General features: G+C 39.3%; 1 protein-coding gene across 1 annotated transcript; it reads left to right on the top strand.

The window, feature by feature from the left end:
• The first annotated feature begins 1,697 nt into the window (after window positions 1–1,697).
• LOC128618642 (interferon-inducible GTPase 5-like) lies at window positions 1,698–8,314 on the top strand. Its single transcript, XM_053642365.1, has 2 exons — window positions 1,698–2,377; window positions 6,491–8,314. The coding sequence occupies exon 2, from the start codon at window positions 6,534–6,536 to the stop codon at window positions 7,683–7,685; it is 1,152 nt and encodes a 383-aa protein (XP_053498340.1). The 5' UTR covers window positions 1,698–2,377; window positions 6,491–6,533; the 3' UTR covers window positions 7,686–8,314.
• Window positions 8,315–24,434: the final 16,120 nt, after the last annotated feature.

Here is a 24,434-nt window from a genome sequence, read left to right as displayed (position 1 = left end):
ACAGCGCTTTGTTTCCCTGCTCCGCCAAGAACACCGTGCGGAGGCCTGGTTCAGCTTGGGACATTCTGCCCAGGGGGCTGCGGCCGCCAAAAAAATTGGATGTCTTGGGGCACTCCGGGAGCAGTGCCTTTGGGGGGGGGTTCTGTCATGATTCCCCCTTGAAGCAGCATGCTCTAAGTGCGAATGCGGGAGCACCTGCTTTTCCAATGTTGACAGAAGTGACATTTCAACATGTGCTTTTGTTATTGTTTATGTCATGTCTCCTCCCCGTACTGTCATTGGTTGTCAAGTCATGTGTGTCCGGATTACCCTCAGCTGTTAGCAGTTGCGAGGGTAATCATGTCAGCATATATACCGCATGCCTCGCAACACTCAATGCGGAATATTAGACTAGAATAGAGTAGATGTGTTTAATGTGTTCCATAGTCATAGTCATAGTCTGTTTCATGTTTAGGCTCGTTAGTTTAGTTTATTGGTTTCTCCGCTACCAGTCCCTCGCTGTATGCCACGTTTCATGTTTTGTTTATCGACCCTGTTTTCCGTACCACGACCCTGATCTCTGCCTTGCCCAAGTTAATGCCTGTTTGCCGATCGTCTGACCTTGCATGTTTTGGATTACGTTTTGGATTACGATTTGGATTTGTCTTCCTGTCTTTCTTTAAATAAAACTCTCGTTCGAACTGTGATTGCATCCGCCTTATCTTCCGTTCCGTCACGAGACGTGACACCTGTTTGATTTTTCCGAGAGAGAGAGAGGGCAGTACACTTCCTTACTGCCAGATGGCGCTAAGATATATCAATATATACAGACATTTATGCACAGAATTTTTATTTACCTTGTTGCTGAGGTGATACACCCTCACTTCCTGTTTGGGAACTTTGCCATCAAATTCGTTTGAGCTGTATGGACATCCTGTATATAAAAAATCAGATAAACAACTTTTTTTCCAGGCTGGTCTCATGGTGCTGCATGCCAAATATGGTGATGATTGGACAAAATTTATTGGAGTAGAAGCAAAAAAAATATTCAAAATGGTTGAAAAATGTAATATGGCAGAATTCCATTCAATTAAATTTTTTACATTTAATATCGCAGTTTTAACATTGGACATTGTCCCAAAGAAGCTTTACAGAAATCCGAATATGAAGTTTACATGTATAAAATTATCCTAATGAGCAATCCGGAGGTGACTGTGGTGAGGAGAAACTCCCTGAGACGATATGAGGAAGAAACCGTGAGAGGAACCAGACTCAAAAGGGAACCCGTCCTCATCTGGGTGACACCGGATAGTGCCATTATAAATCATTTATCTTCTACGGTTAGAGGAAATGATCATGATGGTGTCCATTGAACTCGGATTTACTCAAAGAATCAGAGGAGAGTGGAATCTCATTTCTACGACATTGCGTTGCAGAATAATTATTGTACAAATTTGCCCTGTTGATGGCACTAGAGGGCTTGAGTGGGGTACACCATAATTGCTGTGAATTTAGCTGAGACTGTACTATATCACTGTACCTAATTTCATAAAAAGTATTTCAAAAATTTCATAAAAAGTATTCTATGGGCTGCCATAGACTCCTATGTGGAGGAAGAAGAGGAAAATTAAGAAAAATACTAGCACAAAAGGGTTAATAATCACAACTAAACTTGGGAAGCCTGTAGATGATGATGTCTGTGTTGAATAAGAAACCTGCTGGTGGCTATTATTATCTTTAACCCTGTTTAACAGGTTAGCTGGCATGACTGGTTCATACTTGCTATGCAGAACTGAGTAGTGTGAACTCTCATTATATTAATGGCTGATGCAGTCTGCTAATTATTCATGAGTTCTGGATTGTGATTAGGGTCAGAAAGTGTTGATTAGTTCTTTATAACAGCAGCTCTGACTGTAGCACAGGTTTATATTAATGTGCTTGTTCTGATACGTTATGGTTTCTATAGTAACAGCTCGTTCACAGGGACGTGTTCAGCGCACGCTCCACATAAACTGATTAATTAATGTGTTATTGTTGATATGTTGATATTTTCTGTGAAATTTTCTGTGTTTTTAAAATTTTTATGGAAGGAGTCTCTAGTGTCAAATGGAGAAATCTATCTAGGTGTGTATAGGGTTAATAAAAATTAGCATAGTACAGTTTCCTTTAACACGGAGAAATACCAGTGCTGTGATGGGGTGGAAGCTGTGTGTTGGAAGAGTGAAAACACCCATACGTGTAGAGGTGTGACATGCCCGGTGTAAAGTCCCCACCTAACATCAGTGTGCTGACTCGCCTCACAGCACAGTAGAGAATGTTCCAGATGGCTTTCAGACTCCACACTGTTCCAGAACGAGCCGAAGATCAACAAACAGCAGCAGTAGGAACACACACCACGGTGAGGACTCGTTTAAACTGTCCTGTCTTTGTATATTATATATTATAGAAGACTATATAAACACAGGTGGTAGTGAAGATTGACTCAGTTTTATCACTTGGACATGGGTGTTTCTGTTGTGTGACACTTAAATATTTTGGGATTAACATTAAAACCAGTCTCTGTAATGTTCTTAAAACTGTGGTCACCAAGCCTGTTCCTGGAGATCTGCCTTCATAAAGACTTTAGCTCCAACCGTAATGGTGTTCATCTGACCATGTAATTATCGCCTTAAGAAGTTCTTGATCAACTAAAACAGGTGTGTTATATCTTGTTTGGAGATGAAGCCTGAAGGAAGGTAGATCTCCAGGAAGAGGGTTGGTGACCACTGCTCTAAAGGGTCAGAGAGATAAAGACAGAGATGTTGCATTATGGGATTGATATTGTTGCAGCATGCAGGATGCCAGTGTGTGTGTGAACACAGGATATATGTTACTGTGGACAAGCCAAAACAATCGTCTCATTATTAATACACATCACACTGATGTGTGATTTCAGTACACAGAAAGGCAGTAATAAATTAGGATCAACAGGCAAGAGGCAATAAACAAAAACATGCAAACAGGAAACAAGAAAATAAATAAAAGGTATAAAGTTTGAAATGTAAAATGTATATCCAGAATTTATATATTTCTGTAAAGGTGCTTTGTGATGATGTTCATTGTTAAACACTCTATACAAATAATATTAAATTGAATGAAAACGATGCTCAGACAAACTTATTAGGGGCTAAACACAGAACAGGTAAACACAAACGGGGAACAAGCCAATGGCATGACAGGGGCGGAGACAAGACCAAAACTAAAATAATGGAACATGCAAAACAAACAAAAGCACATGGAGAATGAAAACAGCTCCAGCATTGCTCATGGATCTGGACTCACACTGCACACTGAACGTTTTTGTATTTTGCGTAGTGTTTAATTCTTATTTAATCGTGTTTCAGTCTTTTCCCAAATGTTTCCTGTTCGCAATGAAAAGAGAAAACAACATGCTCTTCAGGCACACTGTCTGACCCACGACTGTTTAGATATTTTCACCATTTTCATTTACAGTATTTTAAAAACATGAACCTTCTTGCAGGCTATGCCACCTGCACTGATACAAACTGGTCAAACAGGAAATGAAAATACTTAAAACAGAAAACAGCAGCACAGTCAGTTCTCTTTGGAAATCTTGGAATCGTGGACAATCATACAACAGTTTCCACACGGCTCCTTTTCCCTCTGAAAACAGCACTCCAAAACGTTTACGTCTGCTGTTTTAAACCGGATTCAGACTGTGTGATTACAGCAGTCTATTCAGATTATTACTGTCTCACTGGACAAGAGCACAATAAAATGAAACTGGTTTAGAAAGTGTTGTTATTTAACACAGAAAAATGTATAATCACTGAAAAGTTTTCTGTAAGGAGATGTTTATGTAAAATGTATGTAAGGAGTCTCCAGTGTCAGTGCTGTGTAACAGTCAGAGGTGAAGCTGTGACTTTAAGTTTCCCACATCTTCAGGACAGAGTTTACACTTCTCTACGGTTTCTCACGAACACACACACACTGTGAGGTTTTTTGGTTTTTTGTCTTATTAATGTGAAGAGAGAGAATAAAGAGAGAATAGAGAGAGAGAATAAAGAGAGGGAATAAAGTGAGGGAATAGAGAGAGAATAGAGAGAGAGAATAGAGAGGGAACAGAGAGAGGGAATAGAGAGAGAGAATAGAGAGAGAAGAGAGAGAGGGAATAAAGTGAGAGAATAGAGAGAGAATAGAGAGAAAGAATAGAGAGAGGGAATAGAGAGAATAGAGAGAGGGAACGAGTGTTTATAGCTGCTATAATGTAAGTGAGACAGGAACTGATTTGTTGCTTGAACAGTGTTAAATGTGAATATAAACAGATAAAGTATGACATGTTGTACTTTAATAAATAAAAATTGTAATTGTTGGTAAATTGCTGAGGTATAAGAGGAATAAAACATGCGGTGATAGGAAAATAATCAACTTTGCGGTAGTAACAGTAACAGCACTTCATCACACCCCTTCAGTCTGTATTCTGCTGTAACACACACACACACACACACACACAGTGTGTATTACTTACACAACGCTGCCTGACTGTTCGTAACCGGAGTAGGATCAGTGCTTTGTCATGTCACATTCCTCACTGTGGAGAAGTTCCACACGTTCTACCAGTCTTGTGTAGTGTGTGGAGTGTTCTACAGCGTGGTGCTGTGGCTGAATAATCTCATAGACAAGGCCAGTTCTGTCACTGGGTTACATCACACTCAGATCCTGAAGGAACCAGAAACCTACAGATGGTTATTTTCTTCTAACACACCAAATGTACATTCATTTTACTTTATCTTAGTTTGGTTTGGTTTATGAAGGGCACGGTGGCTTAGTGGTTAGCACTTGCCCTGAGTTTCGTGTGATAGGCTCCAGGCTCTCTGCGACCCTGTATAAATGTTTTACTTTATTTTACATACCACTGCATTTACCAAGCATTTAGCCTCTTAAACAAACGTTTACTTCCTGTTGGTCTGAAGCTGAGATAACCAGGTGTCAGTTTCCATAACGACTTTTTTCATTCCAGATGTTTGACTCTGATCTCATGATTTGCAGCTGCATCTCTCACCATATCTGAATTCAGAATTATACAGTGCTGTGGTGTAAAAAGTAGTAGATTATTTGTACAGTGTCCAAACTGTAAAAAAACAAAAACAAACCTTGACATACAATGACCAGTGAAAATAACACAAGATCTGTTGTATTATTCTTGTTTTTAACTACACAAGCATACACTCAGAAATGACTGCTGTGTCCCCATGTAGTGCAGCTTAATTATTAGTCATGCTGTGCGCGCAAACAGACGACTGCTTGAAGCCGTGGGCTGCATCCCAAACCGCGTACTTACCGTCTATATAGTAGCCGAGATACATGTATTTTTCCCCACTACAGGCCTATAGTAGGCAAGTGCGTGGTTTGGGACGCAGTCGTGCTCTCTTGTTTGCCGTAAAACGGTTGAACACTGCCGTGTGTGTACGTGCCCTGTCACAAAATGTGGTGAAAACACACAGGACGTTAATAGTGTGATTAAGGTGTGTACATGTCTGTAATACACGTCCATAATGCGAGTAAAACAGGAATACTTCACATGTCTTAATTCGATTTGGGTTTACTTCGAATATGACCTTAATCAGATTAAGGTAATTAAAAATTGCTGTTTACATGGTAGTTTCTTAATCAGAGTTTTGTCTTAATTGGGTTAATAGTGACTGGACCAATAAAAAGGGAGAAAATGACAGTCCTTTGTGTTATTGTGTGGTGTCATGTGTTTAAGCCAGAGAAAGGATTTCAGTGTACTTTACTTTAAGTTTACTGAAATGTTGAGAGTTTTGCTTACCTGATGTTGGTACCTCCTCAGAGGGGGTGGAGCCTGGCCTAGAAAGAGGGAGGCCAGGCTCACAAATGGGACTAGTTTACCAAGTCGATGTGAGCGTACAACTGCGGTGCCGTGACCAAACCTTTTCCAAAGCGAGTATATTGAAGATACCCTTTGCGTTTATAGTGTTATATATATATATATATATTCCAATCTTTATTTTGGAGTTTTTTGTTTGTTTGTTTCTTTGTCACTCTGGTATTGCTTTTTGTTACACTGTGTATGTTTTTCACAACATCACTCATGGACTTCTGTATATACCTTTCAGCTGTAAATAAATGACACCTTGCATGACAGTGCTATTGTGGGTAGAGCCATCCTTTTCTTTTCACAAACAAAAACCCTCACGCTGCTCAAAGCGGGTCCCTAAGGTTCGCTTTGTGACAGTCGCCATGTTCATTGTTAACATGCAAAATCTGACATTTCAGCCCTTCTCTGCCCCCTAGTGGATATAGCTTTTAATTATCTGGATACTCCAGAAGTCTATGCCCGTGTAACAGTTGTGTGCACGCTATGAACAATGCAATGGAAAAAATATTTATAGCTTGTAAAATAAGCTGTGGAATTATCACAGAGTAGTAGCTGGCCAGTCTTTTATTAAATACATTTTCATGGTTCATTTAAACTTTTTTTCTTCTACAGAACGCAGCTGCAAGATTCTATCCTGACCTAACATCTGTACACAATGGCCAGTGAAGATCCTGAAAAAAACGCAGCACTACAGGCCTCAGGAGAGTCCACTTTAAAAAAAGCAACCAAAAAAGCACGAAAGCAAATCGACCAGTTATTTAATATCTCACTTCACATCGCTGTAACTGGAGAATCAGGCACAGGAAAGTCATCTTTTATCAACGCAATCAGAGAGCTGGACAATGATGAAGAAGGTGCAGCTAAAACTGGAGTTACTGAAACCACAACAGAACCAACACCTTACGAACATCCCACAATGCCCAACGTGATGCTTTGGGACCTACCTGGAATTGGAACTCCAAAGTTTAAGGCTCGGAAATACCTTAAACAAATGCAGTTCAACAGGTACGACTTCTTCATCATCGTCTCATCCGAGAGATTCAAAGAGAATGACATCATGTTGGCCCAAGAGATCAGAAAAAGAAAAAAGCTCTTTTATTTTGTGAGATCTAAGATAGACAATGATATTCGAGCAGAAGAAACAAAAAAGAGCTTTAACAAGGAAGAAACACTCTCACGAATCAGAAGAAACTGCCTGGAAAACTTGAAGCAAATTGAAAATCCAAATGTTTTCCTTATTTCCTCAGAGGATATTAAAGCGTTTGATTTTGAAAAGCTCATTGAAACTCTGATGTCAGATCTCCCACAACATAAACAGTCTGCTCTGCTGCAGTCAGTGCCCATCACCTCCGTGGCTATGCTAAAGAAAAAGGTGAAAATGTTTGAGAAAGCAGCATGGGCTGCAGCCCTTTGCTCAGGTGTCATTGCAGCAGCTCCAGTACCTGGTCTCTCAGTGGCATGTGATGCGAGTATTTTAGTGGCTTTCTTTACAAGGTGCTACTACTCCTTTGGCCTTGATGATAAATCACTTAAAAAACTCTCAGAACGAATTAATAAACCACAGTTGGAATCTTTCATAAAATCACCTCTTGTATTGGCTTTGACGACAAAATCCACCGCAAGACTGTCGCTGTCTGCTTTAGCCGGAGGAGCAGCGCTGGAATATCTATGCAGCTTGGTGCCTGGTGTAGGAAGTGCTGCAGCAGCGGGGATATCTTTTGTTTGTACATTAATGCTTTTGAAGAATGGCGTGAAAGAGCTTGAAAATGCAGCACTGATGGTGCTGAAAGAGGCGGGGTTACAGTGACAATGGAGCGCTGACATTGAAGTGAAAAACGAAGTAATAAAAAAATGCAATGATCGTGTTTCAAATTGAATCAGAAGCAGAACGTTTGGCTCACAAACTAAACCCTTTTTGTGTTTTTTGTAAAAAGCTATATGACAATACTTGGTTATAATCACTGAAGAATCTATCAAGAGTTTTATTTAGGACATTAGCTAAAATATTCTCAATGTATTATTATGGATTAGCACTATGTGCTATTCAGCTAAACGAACACATTCAAATAGTGTAACTCTAGAACAGTGGTCACCAACCCTGCTCCTGGAGATCTACCTTCCTGAGGTTTCATGTCCAAACTGAATCTAACACACCTGTTTTAACTGATCAGGAACTTCTTAAGGCGATGATTAGCCGGTCACGTGGGCACCATTATGGTTGGAGCTAAAGTAGATCTCCAGGACCAGGGTTGGTGACCACTGATCTAGAAGGTCCTGATGACTGGGTGTCTTGTCAGTAAATGTAAATGATGTTAAGTGGTGCTCAAGCCTGCAGTAACCAGACACATGTATGCATCTCATCTCAACTCTGTTTGTACTAGAGAGAAATCGAAGGCATACAAGACTCTTGATGCTTGTGGGCATGTTCAAGACATAATGTTTTATGTTTACAGCATAGAGAACATTGTAGCACCGTTAGCTAGTTTAACATATCCATTTTAGACAACTGCTCACTAAGAATGTTACCTTGATGTGCAGTTTTGTAGATGTGCAGTGCATAGAAAATTAATACATACCCCCCTTTAACTCTTTCCACAAGTAGTTGGCCTATAAGGCGAATAAATGTAAATTTTTCCTTGCTTTTTTCTACACACAGCACACAACAATGAAGAATTCCTAACATTATTTAAATGGAAACAGCTACATTTGATCAGTATACAGCCCCTTTACTATAAAATAACTTAAACAATCTCAGGAATAACCAGTTGCCTTCAGGGTCACAGTCACTTACTTTTCCAACACCTGTGTGGAATCACAGCAATGGACTAATAGCTTGAATATAAACAGTTGTTTACTTTGTCCATATTCACACAAAGGCAGCAGCAACTTGAGTTTCAAAGACCTCCCAGAACATCTCTGGATACATACACCTCATGCCGTCTGTGAGGAAGCTGAAACTTGAGCGACATTGGACCTTCCAACAGGACAATGATCCCAAGCGTACCTCAAATTCCACCAAGGCTTGGTTGCAGAAGAAGTCCTGGAAAATTCTACAGGGCCATCACAGTCACCTGACTGGAACCCCATCGAAAATCTCTGGTGGGATTTGAAGAAGGCGGTTGCAGCACACAAACCCAAGAATATTACTGAACTGGAGGAGATTGCTCATCAGGAACGGGAGAAGATTCCTCAGGAACGCTGCAGAAGCTCTGCATCTTGTTTGCAGCAGGTCATAACAGCAAAAGGAGCTCTACTAAGTACTAAAGATGCTCGCCATGAAGGGGGTGAATAATTTTGAAACCGGAGAATCATTATAAGTTGCATTTTCCGTTGAATTTGGGGAAACCACTTGAAGTATTCCATGTGTTGAACTATTTCTATTGCTTTTGTTTGATTTGTTCATCGCAAACAGCTGACAGTCTGAACATTTTGACAATAAACCTGATTTGCAGTGGGGGTTAATTAATTTTGGAATGCAACTGTATGTACATGTGCAATATCCTCAGTATTTATATACATGTGCAAGATCTGGGAAATGGCAATTAACTGTTGAGTGTATGTTTTTTTGAGACTCAATCAGTGGAGTAGGAGGCACTGGGTATTGTTGCATTGTGGAGTCTGATGGCTGATGGCATGAAAGAACCCCCAGACATTTTGAGGCATGTGGCTGGATGAATCTGTGGCTGAATGTGCTTCTGAGCCTCCTCAGCTCAGCACAGAGAGGATGAAAAGGACTGTCCATGATAGCTTTCAGCTTCCTTTTCACCCTCTTCTCAATCACTTCCTCTACTCTCTCAAGTTCCATCCCTACCACAGAGGTGGCCTTCCTCACCATCTTGTTCGGTTTATTGGCACCACAAGTCCCAATGCCACCTCCCCAGCACACCACAGCAAGGAAAATAACACTGGCCACCACAGACTGGTAAAAAATCTGTAGCAGCCTAGTGCACATATTAAAGGACCTGAGTCTCCTCAGAAAGAACATCCTGCTGTGTCATTTCTTATAGAGGACCTCAGTGTTGTCTGACCAATCCAGTCTGTTATTGAGTTGCACCACTAGGAACTTGTAGGTGTCCACTATCTCCACTCCCTCCCCCCTTATAGCGATGGGGGGGAGGGGTGCTGGCTGTGCCGGAAGTCCACCACCAGCTCCTTGGTTTTCCCGATGTTGATCTGGAGAGTTAGAGAGCTAGAGAGTTGTTGTCACACCATCTTATAAAGCTTTTGATAAGGTCTCTGTACTCCTCCTCCATATTATCAGTGATACAGCCAACAATGCAGGAGTCACCCAAAAACTTCTGTAAGTGGCACGTTCCTGAATTGAAGCAGAAGTCAGAGGTGTAGAGGGTGAACAAGAATGGAGACAGTACATTTCCGTGTGGTGCTCCAATGTTGCTAGTCACCACGTCTGACAAGCAGCCCTGCAGCCTGATGTACTGCAGCCTGTCAGTGAGGTAGTTTGTAATCCAGGCCACAAGGTCATGGTCCACCTGCATCACAGAAAGCTTCTCAGCTAGCGGGAGTGGCTGAACTGTGTTAAAAACACTAGAGAAAACATGATCCTCACAGTACTTTGTGGCCTCTCCAGGTGTGTGTAAGGTCTTTGAAGCAGGTAGATGATGGCATCCTTCACATCAATATCAGCCTGGTATGCAAACTGCAGCTGATCCAGGCAGTTATGTACCATGGGCCTGAGGTGCTGTAAGCCTCAATGTACTAACCAGTTGCCATAATTATTAGTTATACTTACACGTGTCACATGATAACCATGCAAATTGTAGTTTTATAGCTTTAATCCATTATGTGCCCGAGAATGTTGTGAATTCATTGTTACCTTCTAAAAAAATGCTGCTAAAGTGCTTCAATAATTGTATTGTTTATGTGAGTATATTTTGGATGTGATTGTGCTACAATAAAGTGTTCAAATGTTTTGTCCCAAATATTTAACTTGTAGTCATCACTGCAAACTATAAATTATGGTTAATAATTACACATGCATTTCATGGTGCTGTTATTACCCACAGCATCACTCTGCCTCTGCAGGTTTGCCTTCTTCCCATAGTGTATCCTGGTGTCATCTTCCCCAGGTAAGTGACGCACATGCACCCAGCCTCCACATGATGTAAAAGAAAATCTGATTCATCATGCATCAGATGTACCCGGCCTCCACATGATGTAAAAGGTGTCCTTTCTATCAGAGCCAGCATGAACTTTTTCATCAGTTTGGGCTACAGTAGCTCTTCTGTGGGATCAGAGCAGACAGGCTAGCCTTCGCTCCCCAGGAGCATCAGTGAGCCTTGGGTGCCCATGACTCTGTCACCGGTTCACCGTTTGTCCTTCGTTGGACCACTTTTGGTAGGTACTAACCACTGCATACAGGTAACACCCCATAAGACATATAATGTGCAACAGACATCAGAATGGGGGAGATAAACGTGATCTCAATGTCTTTGACCTAGTATTTTTATTGGTTCCAGACAGGCTAGTTAGAGTGTTTCAGAAAGAAATACATTTGCAGTTATTTCTCTGTTGTCCTGCATAGTCCCACTTGAAAAATTTCTGCCACTTACTGCCTACTTACAGTTTATGCCAAAGTAACTTCAGTACATAATCTGAGCTAAAAAAACTTCTGCTGTAATCATGAAGACTACTGTATGATGATATTGGGGGTGTGGTGAGTTGAGGGTTAGGGTTAACCCTAACTCTAGGCCGGATGCAGTGCTCACCTAGGAAAGTGTGGTGTCTCATACGGCAGTTTTCTATTCTTTCAGATGTAGTGATTGCCTCAAGACCACTGTCTACACAAATAGCAGGTGGCCACTAGCATATGGACTCTCCTATATTAGTGTGCCCATAGAAACACCTTCATGTGGTGCCCCTGTTCTCACAGAATTTGCTCATTCTTGGCGTGACTAAGTACCCAGTAGGATCCTGCCAGCAATGCCAAGAGGGGGATCTTGATGTTTGGGGAGCCCCGGGTTTCCATACTGCTTGTCCAGTCATGTAGCTCCCTGTAGAGGCCACTCCAGTAATATTGCATGGCACTGGCACAACATGGGAAGTGACAGTTACTGGTTATATGCTCCTTCAAACTGGCCTAGGAGGGAACTCCAATGAACACTTCTGATGGTGGGAGAGATCATTGCATCTTCCTGGATATGTGTCCTGGGTTCAGTGATGACATTCAATACACAGAGCTCTGTGGACTAAATGTTGACATCGCCTGTCTCCAGGAGACCAGACCGGCAGACAGTGGCTCTATCAGGAAGACCAATGACACAATGACACCAATGACACTTTGAGAAGGGAAGTCCCAGGAGAAACTGAGGCACCAAGGCACAAACCACAGACATATGCCAGATAGTCTCACCTTAATGATGCCATTTACAACACTGCTGTCACAGCCTTTAGAAAGTGGAAGTGCAGAAATGCTGACTGGTATGAGGCCAACTGGAGGGTAATGGAGCCAGGGACTGAGACAATATGGAAAGCCCTCCTGGCATACAAGATCAATCCCAGCATCAGTACATGAGACACCTGAGAGCTTTAAAAAACAAAGACAAGCTGACTGCTCACTTATGCGCCAAACATTACTGGCTGAATCTGTGCAACTTTATGCAGAATACATCAGAGATACATCTCTGCCTATATTTACATTTGTTTCCATACTGAGTTAGAGAGTTCTTTGCACCTGTGGTCAGTTAATGAGTCCCACTGTGACATACTCTATATGGATAAAATTCATGGCAGTGAATCATCACACTGTACATTAGTACAGTTTTTTTCAGCAACATGAAATCAGGAAGTTAACTGGTGTCTTGGTGGATTTACATTTATCTACAAGGTTTCAGCAGATTTTTGGGCTTTTGGTCGCAGACAGAATCATCAGTGGCTTCTGAACCGCACGCAGGCCCAAACTAAGGTCCAGGAAATCCACTGGCAGAAACACAGTTTACCATCTGCAGGTGTGTGCATGGCATTGACATCAATCCAGAGCTCATTTTTACTATTCATCACACACTGTACAAACATTGCATCGCTCCAGCTGGTAGCCAAAGTAGCTCCAAGCTCCTGGAAGGTACTTTTTTGCAAAAAAAAAAAAAAAAGTTAAAAAGTCGCTAAAGGGGTCTGAAAAGTCGCTAAGTTTGCTACACTGGTCTGCACTGACAGCTAGATAAAAGGCAGGCTAAGCTCTGCCTCTCCCCAGCAAAAAGAAAATACAATATTCTATATAAAATCTATCTATATATAATCTAATCTATAATCTGTTTTGATAGATAGATAGATAGATAGATAGATAGATAGACAGATTTTGTACTTTTTTAAAATTACATTTAATAAGTTTTATGATTTTTTAAAATAACTTTTTTACTTTTATAAAGTATATAACAGACAGAGTGATCTTGAAAATGTATCTTGTTACTGAACACTATAACTACTTAATGAAGAGAACTAGGCTATAATAACATAAACTACTTTACATGTAAAACATGTTGCATTACATTCTCTTGCACTCTAAAAACATTTGCAGACGAATGACGTAAATTGGGACGAAGGGCGCGTCTCGTTATCCATGACATTCTTAAATCAATCAGTGGGACACCTGTGCTTGCTTCTTTTTACATTCACGTCTATGTGTGCGGCCGTGTGATCAACAGGATGTGCATCTCCGTCTCTCAGCTATTCACTGAACAGAGCAGACGCGGAGAGAGGTGTGAGTGCAGCAGGAAAGCAAGACCTCGCACTTGCAGGACAGTACTGGTGATAGTTGGAAAGTCGCTAAGGTTTGTCCAAAAAGTCCAAAAGAAAGTTTAAAAAAAGTCGCTAAAGGGGTCTGAAAAGTGGGTAAGTTGAGATCACTGGTCTGCATGGACAGCTAGATAAAAGGCAGCTAAGCTCCACCTCTCCCCATCAAAAAGAAAATACAGAGGGAGAGGGAACGCAGGGTTTTTAATTCTTGCACATTCTATTTGAAAAGCAATCAAATACACAGAGTACCCAAATGATGCCCTGATTGTGTTTTTTTTCTTGAAAACAATTTGCTCCTCCCTTCTGATCTCTCCACGCCCCCCTGGTTGAGAACCACTGATCTACAACATCGAATCAGGATGTTTGTTGGTGTCGTATTTGATTTGATTTTGCTTTGAAGATTTTAGCAGATTTGGGGGGTTTTGGTTGGAGACACAATTCTTGTGGACATTTAATGGCCTCTGAACCACAAGCAGGGACAACCCTGTTCCAGTCTATTTCCTGTTAACATTCTGCCGGCCCGCCGTCATGTGGTTAAGTGCAAAACTATGCAATGTACACAGCTTCTGTGTGTACGTAGGTTCTCATGCGATATACCGTTGGAAAGAATCTTGTGATCTGACTGATATAAACCGTTTCAAGATACAATTACAACAGTAGCTACAATCAACGTCTCTGTCAGACCACCAACATACAAGCAAACACTTATGAAACTGAAGCAACTCATGTAGTGTAAGCCTCATAGTAGTCCACTGATACCTATCATTCTGTCTAAAACAGTCTTGTTACACTGGCAAAGGTCCACACAATCCAATTACGTAAAACTATTTAGTCCAAAACACATTCTATATCAGTAAATCCCCATGCACTTTTTCTGTGTTATTTTAAATTACCGGCATATGTGCCCAATTTTTCACATATTCTCTGTTATAACTTCAGTTCGCGTGTGAATATCCCACATCGCTTGATTTCAAAATGACCACTGCACTTTGCCCTTTTGATTGACACCTCATTTGAACCAATAAGATCTTCCATGTTCTGTCCATAGCCTTCAATAGCCAATGAGAGTCCCTGTTGAAGGGAAGTGCCTTCCCACTTTATATACGGCCCATCGTATATCCAATGAAATTCTGAAAAATATGATACGCTGCTTAATGGGTGAGTTTCAACACTTCAATTTAAAAGTCCCTGAGTAATTCTGTGTAACCCGTGGTGAAAAAGTACGTAAAAGCACGCAAAGGTTTCAATTATGAATATACATATAAATATACATTTTGTAGTTTGCTGGATATGTGATATGATAGCTCTTATCAAGAGTAGTAGCCTTTTTGCCCTAGGTATGTGTACATGGTTACCAAGGGCCCTTTGTAGTCTCCAAAAGGAGATTTTGGTAAAACGCATGGACATACTCTTAGAAAAATGTGTAAAATATTAATTTTCATTGGTATTGTTATAAAATTTGAACTTGGACTAGGAAAGGCTTCATGCTGTAGTCATCTGAAGGCATCTGTATGCAAACAAAAATCAGGCAGAAAAAACCCTTCTTCAAACTTCTATTACTCAATACTAGCACTTGCAGGAAAAAAACTTCACCTTTCAAAAGAGACCAAAACCTTGCATGTACTCCAAATGGTTCGAGAACAGCTTTAATTTTACTTTGGGCATGCCCCGGATAGGTGTTTTATGCTAATTTTACAGGAGCTTTAAGAGGTTGGAAATCCACAGGCAGAAACTCAGCTCACCATCTGCAGGTGTGTACGTCACCCAGGAACCCTTCTTTACTATTCATCATACACTGTACAAACACCGTATCGCTCCAGCTGGTAGCCAAAGTAGCTCCAAGATCACTCCTGTGTTTATGAATAAATATTAATATTTATTAATAAACATTATTATTATTATTATTATTATTATTATTATTATTATTATTATTATTATTATTATTATTATTATTATTAATAATAATAATAATAATAATAATAACAATAATAATAGGGCGCACGGTGGCTTAGTGGTTAACACGTTCGCCTCACACCGCCAGAGTCAGGGTTCGATTCCCATGGCCCTGTGTGTGCGGAGTTTACATGGGATAGGCTCCAGGTTCCCCCACGACCCTGAAAAGGAGTAAGCGGTTGAAGATAGATAGATGGATGGATGGATGAATAATAATAATAATAATAATAATAATAATAATAATGACGATCTTTGGGCACAAAGGCAGTCCAAACACATGCATGGTAGGCTGATTGGCGTGTCCAAAGTGTATGAATGGGTGTGTGAGTGTGTATGTGATTGTACTTGTGACTTTATTAATAAAGACAGAGAAATTTGGGAATTATAATCCAGCTGCACCGATAGTCACATAAAGTTCAGAGACAAACTTTGGAGTCATCTGATAAGGTATGTGTGCGTATTTCTAATTCATATACAGTATTCATAAAATCTACTACTTTACCTAAATGAACATAAAGTTATGTCAGATCATCTACAGATGTTTATTATTTAATCATTTTCAAGATGTGACCAAAAATGAGCAAACATGGTTCAGCATGGTTCAGGTGAAGCTGTAATGGATGTGTGAATGGATGAATGAAACACTCCACATTGTGGTTAAAAGAGGTAATGATGGATTTTATGTTTATATGTTTATAACAAACATGTTAATAATAAGGGAGGCAGACTTACTAGGTCTGTACTGTGTTCATATATTTACAGATTGATGGTTTTTAATTCCTTTTTTTATTCTACTGCTGCAAGAAATGTTTTTAATTTTAGTATTTATGTGGTGTTTTACTTTGATTATTACAGAATCTGGTCTTACTGAATTTTAGAAAAGATTGAGTTTGAGTTGGGAAGATATTGAAGATTTTCTAAAACTTCTAGTTCTTGCTTTTATTGCTGTAAGAAATGAATTGTAAAATATAGCAAAACATTGCAGTATATAGGTATATAGTATATAGTTTTACTCAATCTACTGTACAATATTAGAATGTGTTACAGAATTAGGAGAAGATTTTTAAATAAACTTATTGAAAGGTGATATAATGCTGCCATAAATAAATATATATGCTACAAATAACTAATTAATTATTATAATTAATTAATAACAACAGCAGCAACAACAAGTGAAATTGCACTTTTTTATTTGATTTTGATGAAAAAGCTGTGCATTAAATAAATACATTTGTTTAAACTGATAAAGTACAAAGCAATCCACAATCATAAACATTATATATCAGGATAAAAGAAGTTATAAAAAGTTATTTTAAAATCTTTATTTAAAATAGTTTTCTTTCATTTCACTTCTGACCTTGAAGATTTTATTTCACAGACTTAAAGGTGCAATATTTAATTTTTATTTCTTACTTGTAAAAATAACCTGAAATATATATTAAGTGGCTGAGAAAACCTGTTTGGAAAACCGACTTCTGGCCTGCAATGCTTGTTTGTGTTTGGATGGACCTCCTGTCAGTCATTTTATAGACAAAGTATGTAGTAAAAGCTCAAGTGGCTAGCAGATATCACTAACCATTCAAGCTAAATGTTTCTCAAGTGTCCTTTGTTCTGCCCAGACTGTAGAGAATCCAGATTGAGTGTATAGAATAATTCACTAACCCTCACAGACTGGTAGAACATCCATAGCAGAAAATATCACACACTAAAGCACACCAGACTCTTTAAAAGGTAGAGGAGATGTTTCGTACACAGCAGGTGAAAACAATGAACCTGAGGGGGAACCAGATTACAGCATGAAGAACAAACCCCAAAGATGTAGATTTTCCATTTGCATTCATTCATGAATCCATTTTAGTGAATTATCTTTCACTGAACAGATTAATCGCTCTTTAATAGATTTCAGTACGCTGAAAGGAGATTGGCTGCATGCAAGAGTCTAACAGAACAAAGAAAAGCTGATTAACAGATGTCTGCATGCTGCTTGCACAAAAGTGTAAATAATGTTTTAGACCCTCTTAAATTGCACATATTCACTACACATGCTCATTAGTTGTGGGATAGAACTGAAAAGATGTGCCACAGATTATATTTACTACAAGTAACTAAGTATTTGATTTGATTTTGTCTCGAAGATCTTAGCAGATTTTGGGGTTTTTGGTTGGAGACACAATTCCTGTGGATATTTCATGGCCTCTGAACCACAAGCAGGTACAAACCCAGTTCCAGTCCATTTCTTAAGGAAATCCACAGGCAGAAACTCAGCTCACCATCTGCAGGTGTGTACGTCACCCAGGAACCCTTCTTTACTATTCGTCATACACTGTACAAACACTGTATCGCTCCAGCTGGTAGCCAAAGTAGCTCCAAGATCACTCCTGTGTTTATTCTGAATAACTCAGTAAACACTGTATTAACAGATGGAATGTTCATCTGTCCATTCTATCATTCTATTATCTCTCTTCCACACAGGAGAAAACAGTTTTTAAACATCATTACTAATATAAATGAATAAATAGACCTTTATATTTAATTTATATGCCAGCTGTTCTCACATTTTCCTGTACCGGGGATTTGTGGTGACGATCTGTGAGAGGGTCGTATCACAGGGTCAGATAACCCCTCAATCACTCCTTAAGATATCATGAGATCATACTTTATTAATAAAGAGACCCGGGTTTCCTCCGGGTACTCCGGTTTCCTCCCCCAGTCCAAAGACATGCATGGTAGGCTGATTGGCGTGTCTAAAGTGTCTGTAGTGTATGAATGGGTGTGTGAGTGTGTATGTGATTGTGCCCTGCGATGGACTGGCACCCTGTCCAGGGTGTACCCCGCCTTGTGCCCGATGCTCCCTGGGATAGGCTCCAGGTTCGCCGTGACCCTGAAGAAAGGATAAGCGGTTGAAGATGGATGGATGGATGGAATTTTGACATGGACAAAATGGATCCATTCATATGAAGTATGGGAGTAAAATGTGAATAAGGACACTGTGTGATGGATCATCTGGGTATTAAATGTGTTTATGAGACTAGGCAGTGATGTGCTTCTGTAACCGAGGGAATGACAGAAAGTTGACAAAGTTGGATGGATGGATGGATGGTATAGAATAACTCACTAACCCTCACAGACTGGTAAAACATCCATAAAAGAAAACATCACACACTAAAGCACACCAGGGGGTATTACAGAAAGCAGGGTTAACTTACTGTCACATACACCCTGACCTCTCGGTTGATTAACCCAAACCGTGCTTACTCTGAGTATGTCGGTTCCAGAACACCAGTTAGTTTAATCAACCTCCAATCGGTAGTTAATGCGAGCACACGGCGAGTACACAAAGACATCATCAATGGATCATCAATTTCAGGAGACACCATGTGAAAAAAGCGAGCTGCATACTTCAGCGAAGCAGAGTTAGAGGTTTTAATGCATGATTATGAGGAATATAAGCCATTTACACAAAAGAGCAACTGCCGCTTCAGACAGAGAGTCGTCTTGGAAAAAAGCAACGGATCGAGTAAATGCGTGAATTTATAAGTTCATAAATATCTGACATGTTTCCTTTCATTATGATGCTAAATTAAACATTGATCCTATTAGACCTGTGTCCTAACATTTAATAGATATGCCTTAACTTTTAACCCTCCATCAATTTCTTACCATTGTACATAGTACTAATAATAGTACTTTATATTTTTTATCAAGTACTTATATTTATATTTGTACTTATATTTATATTTTAGCAGGTGTAATTGTTCTGGACCCAGAAGAACTTGGAGCCAAATCAAAATGAAACACAGAAATAATTATGATGATCATATTTCATAAACATAAACCTAAATTGAGCCTAACTAATTGAGCCAACCTTCTATAATAACTTTTCTCTAGGTTCTATATAACCAAAGAAGGCAGAGGCCTGTAAAATGGCTGGGGGACCACCAGCACCTTCACCAACTCCGGCTGAGGAGCTGGCACTGTCCCTTAATCAAGGGGGCAGTTCCAGGGGGCAGTTAATCAGAGACGGCTACCTCCCATGATATAAGTGGCTTGCTAAAATGTGTATTAGTACTTGGGACTTAGTACTTAGTACTTTTTTTTTTTTTTAAGTTTCCAGTGCTTTAAGTGATTTATCCTTAAACAATCAAGATGACCATAAACACTGCCACGGTCTAAAAAGGAATTCTGCTACAGGTGAAAGTAATTATTGTCTTCAGGTGTTGTTTCATATTGGAGATGTGAAATTATGTTAAATTAACAATTCTTGATAAAACAGTAATACTCCCGCAAATATTCATCCGAGTATGAAAAAGATTTCGTATAATCCGTGTTTCCTCGTCCACTGGATCTTCTTCAAAAGGGCACGCTACGCTCCATCAGCTCTCCGAAACAAACTAACCCCAGAACATAACCTGCTCCAGACCAGGTTATGTTCAGGGTGTAAGTTGCTATGGCAACTTACATACCCTGAAAATTACCTCTGTTTTTGGAAGCGAAAGTTGAGGTTATGTGTTAACTCTGAGTAAACTTACCCAGGTAAGTCACATAACCTGCCTTCTGGAATACCTCCCAGACTCTTTAAAAGGTAGAGGAGATGTTTCATACACAGCAGGTGAAAACAATGAACCTGAGGAGGAACCAGATTACAGCATGAAAAACAAACCCCAAAGTTCTCAGACCAGAAATCTACACAGTAAAATCCCCAGTGTTGATTTAACACGAGAGTTTTGAATTTACACCCTGCAGTGTTTATATAAGTCCAGAGGACACAAATGAACACTCTGGGTGTAAATTCAAAACTAGGGATTTTATGGTTTGCATTCATTTGTATGCTGCTTCCAGAAGTGATTTTAAGATCTTCAGGCTTCACAGCTGAGCTCAAACACACCAGAGTGAGAGATGAAGATGAAGGCTGTTCTCTCTGTCCTCGTCCTGGCAGCTCTGACAGGAGCAGCTACAGCTCTGTTCTGGAGGAAATACATTCATGTGAACAAAAAACTGAACTGGAATGATGCTCAGAAATACTGCAGGGAGAATTATACAGATCTAGCAACCTTTGAAACCCAAGAGGAACAATACAAATTCCAAAATTATATACTGTTTCAATGTTATTCGGGGTGTTGGACCGGCCTCAGTGGGGATGGAGAAACGAAGACCTTTACTCAGTGGTCTGATGGAAGCTTACTGACTTTCACGCATTGGGGCAGTAATGGGCCATCCAGTATGTACGATGAAAACTGTGTATATACAAACTATTATTGGTCTAATACTTACTGTAGGAAAAATCTGACCTTCATCTGCTACACCTGGGAGCCAGAGCTGATCGTGGTGCAGGAGATGAAGACCTGGGAAGAAGCTCTAAAGTACTGCAGAATGCACTACACTGATCTGGTGAGCCTCGACACAGAGAGAGATCAAAAAGCGGTCAACAGCATGAGTAATGAAACTCTCACACCCAGTTTCTGGACCGGTCTGCGCTTCCTGGATGGATCATGGTTCTGGGTGAACCAGGTCTTGATGGATGAACAAAGCCTGGGGAGCCTGAGCTTTATGCCCTCATGCCCTGCACCCCGTTGTGGAGCCCAAAATGCCAGAGATAATGTTCTGGAGAACCGAGACTGTGAGGGGAAAATGAACTTCATCTGCTACAACCAAACTATGTAAGTTATTGAATTCCTGATATGAGTTTTATTCGAGTTTCATACAAATATAAATAAAAATATTTTTAATGAACTAGATTATAATCAAACAAAAGAAATAAAATCCCTTTAATAAAATTGCAGGAATTAATTGAAGATGTTCACTGTGATCGAGACCAGGACAAGACGGAGGAGAAATGAAGGACAGAGGTGTGACGCATGTCGATGTTTCACATTTCCACTAGATTAATATTAACTCTGTAAACTAGATGATTTTACTGGAATTGTGAATTAAATATTCTGATGTGATCCGTGTTACGAAACGTAGAAGATACATCATTTTTCTTCAAGACTTCATTAATCTGTTCTAAATTATATTAGCATGACGCATGTATTAATTATTAGATGTGATGTAAAATAGGAAGACAATCTGCTGTAAACATTTTTACTGTATCTGAAATAATGATCTTATTTATGCTTACACTATGGTGATTATACATATTTAATAAATGTTAGAATGATAAAACAAACATGTGATATATAATGTATGGTAATAATTCACAGCAAGGCTGAATAATAATAATAATAATAAGAAGAAGAAGAAGAAGAAATTAAAAACATGTTTTTCTCAGAGAGTGATTCACCGTATCCTCACTGCTGCTGTGTGCTTTAAATCTGCGCCATAATAATCACTGTGTTTCTAAATTATTGTCAAATTAAACTTAAACAATTAAAACAATATTCTGTGGTAGTTTATGTGCTAATATCAAATCTGAATAATGTTTTCATCTCATATAAACAATCTAAACTAATAAATAATCCTTCAGTTATTGATAATCGTCTGATAATAATTCATCCTCTGAATGATTGTGAAAAGTTTTAAAATAGCAGTTTGTTTATTGTGTTGTGCGTCGTTACAGCACGCAAAAATCATTTAACACTTTAGACATGTTATAGAAGTTATTTTTCACATGAAAACATTTGCAGTTTTACTTTTTAATACTTTATGTTAAAAGTAGCAACGTTATACTTGAGTACGTATTTTGACGGGACACTTCCACGTTTAACTAAGTATTTACACTTACACATAAATATAATATCTTAGTTACAGCACATCTATGTTTCACATGCCGTGCTGTAACAATACAACAAGATTCATTTTGGTGATGAATAAAGTTCATTTAATCATTTTCATGACAAAAATTAAACAATAACTAAATACTGAGCAGCCGTGGAGTTGAAAACTGATGAAATGTAACAGCATTTTCCTTGATGAGTAGAAACACAATGAAAATATCAGAAACAGTCAGCTGGACAAAGGTGAATAAAGGAGCCCAAGGAGCATATAAAATTCTTTAAATGAACATATTAATACGAATTTAATAATGTATTGGGCCTCTTGTAATTGTAGATATAATATAATAACATTATTAACTATACTATCATCATCTTTTAAGAAAGTGAATCTTGTGTGGTCTAAAGATATTTTGACTCACTATTGTAGTACTGTGGTTCAGGTTGGATTTAAAATATGCAGCAAAAATGTCTGATGGGCATCTTTTACATGCTTTTATTCATGCTTGCCAGTGAAATACACTGGTGCTTCAAAGTCTGTGAACCCTCTAGAATCTTCTCCATTTCTGCATAAATATGATATAAAACTGTCATGGCCCCTAAGGGCAAGTCCACCTTTGGCCACTAGAGGGCACCCTGACTGTCCTTTCAGAACTTCTTTCTCTGTTGTCTACTTCCATTTCCGGTCTCAACCATACTCATGTGTTTTTCATTTTCCCCGATTGGTTAGTGCCCGATTTAAATTGACTGTTTTTCTCCGTTAGTTGCTAGAACATTAATGCAAGTCAGGTCACATTAGTGTCTCATTACTTTTGTTTTATTTTGTTTTATTTTGTTTTGTCTTGCACTGTGTTTTGATTATTTAGTAAGTTTTTCTTAGGGTTTATTTTCTAGTTTCTAAGTTTCTGATAATGTTGGTTCCTAGTGTGTCTTTCCTCGTGTCTGTTTCGCTGTGTCTGTCTGTAATAAAAGTAGTTCTGTATTTGTATCTGCCTCCATGAGTAGTTATATCATACACTTTCTGTCAAACTGTCAATCAAAGTAGTGTGTTGATAATTTATGGCCCCTGTCCTTCTCAGGGGACGTTTCTCTAGGAGCGCTTAATTTATGACCAGGGGTGGGAGGGTAACCCTGTCGAGTGTATCAGGGGGTCAATCTGGCTCCTGTGTGTCTGGGGTGTGGTGGAGAGGGGTGTGTGGGGGGGAATAGCCCCCCTCCCAACAAAAGGTGTTTATGTTAATGAGTAATGTTTGTGTTACTGTGTGGGGGTATTTCGTTTGTGTAAACACATTGTTAGAAAAGCATTATGTTTGAATGTGTACATATGAGTAGAATATTTGTTTTGTGAAATAAATGAAAATAAATGTTGATTATGTTTTTAGGGAGCCCGGTTTGCCTTTGAATAAAAAGTTTAGGAGGTATAATGTTTTTTAAAAAAAGAATCTGTTTAAAAGAATCGCGTGTATCACATACCTTCTAAATATAAACCTTTAGGAACTAAAAAGATTAAAAGAGTTGTTTAAAAATAAATCCGTATTACATGTCTTCCAAAAAAACAAAACCACATCAAACCTTTAGGATGTAAAAATGATTAAAAGCGCTGTTAAAAAAGAATCGCGCATATTACATGACTTCTAAACAAAGATCCTTACGAGGTAAAAATATTAAAGTGTTGGCTAAAAGAATCGCTGTAACGTTTAAACTAGAAGATAAGTTTTCCCGAGATGTCTTCCATTCGCCTGGTTAAAGCATTAATGATATTAAACCGAATCACCTCTCTCTCTCTCTCTCTCTAAACCCCACCCATACATGTGTTTCAGACACACCTCTCTCTCTCTAAACCCCGCCTATAAATGTGTTTCAGACACCTCTCTCTCTCTAAACCCCGCCCATACATGTGTTTCAGTCACACCTCTCTCTCCACCCATAAACATGTTTCAGACACACCTCTCTCTCTAAACCCCGCCCATACATGTGTTTCAGACACACCTCTCTCTCTACACCCCACCCATACGTGTTTCAGACACACCTCTCTCTCTAAACCCCGCCCATAAACGTGTTTCAGACACACCTCTCTCTCTAAACTCACGCCCATAAATGTGTTTCAGACACACCTCTCTCTCTCTAAACCCCGCCCATACATG

Source organism: Ictalurus furcatus, chromosome 14 (genome assembly GCF_023375685.1).
Source record: "Ictalurus furcatus strain D&B chromosome 14, Billie_1.0, whole genome shotgun sequence".
NCBI classification, from domain to species: Eukaryota; Metazoa; Chordata; class Actinopteri; order Siluriformes; family Ictaluridae; genus Ictalurus; species Ictalurus furcatus.
Note: the sequence above shows the minus strand (reverse complement) of the source record. Positions and strands in the feature narration are given on the sequence as shown.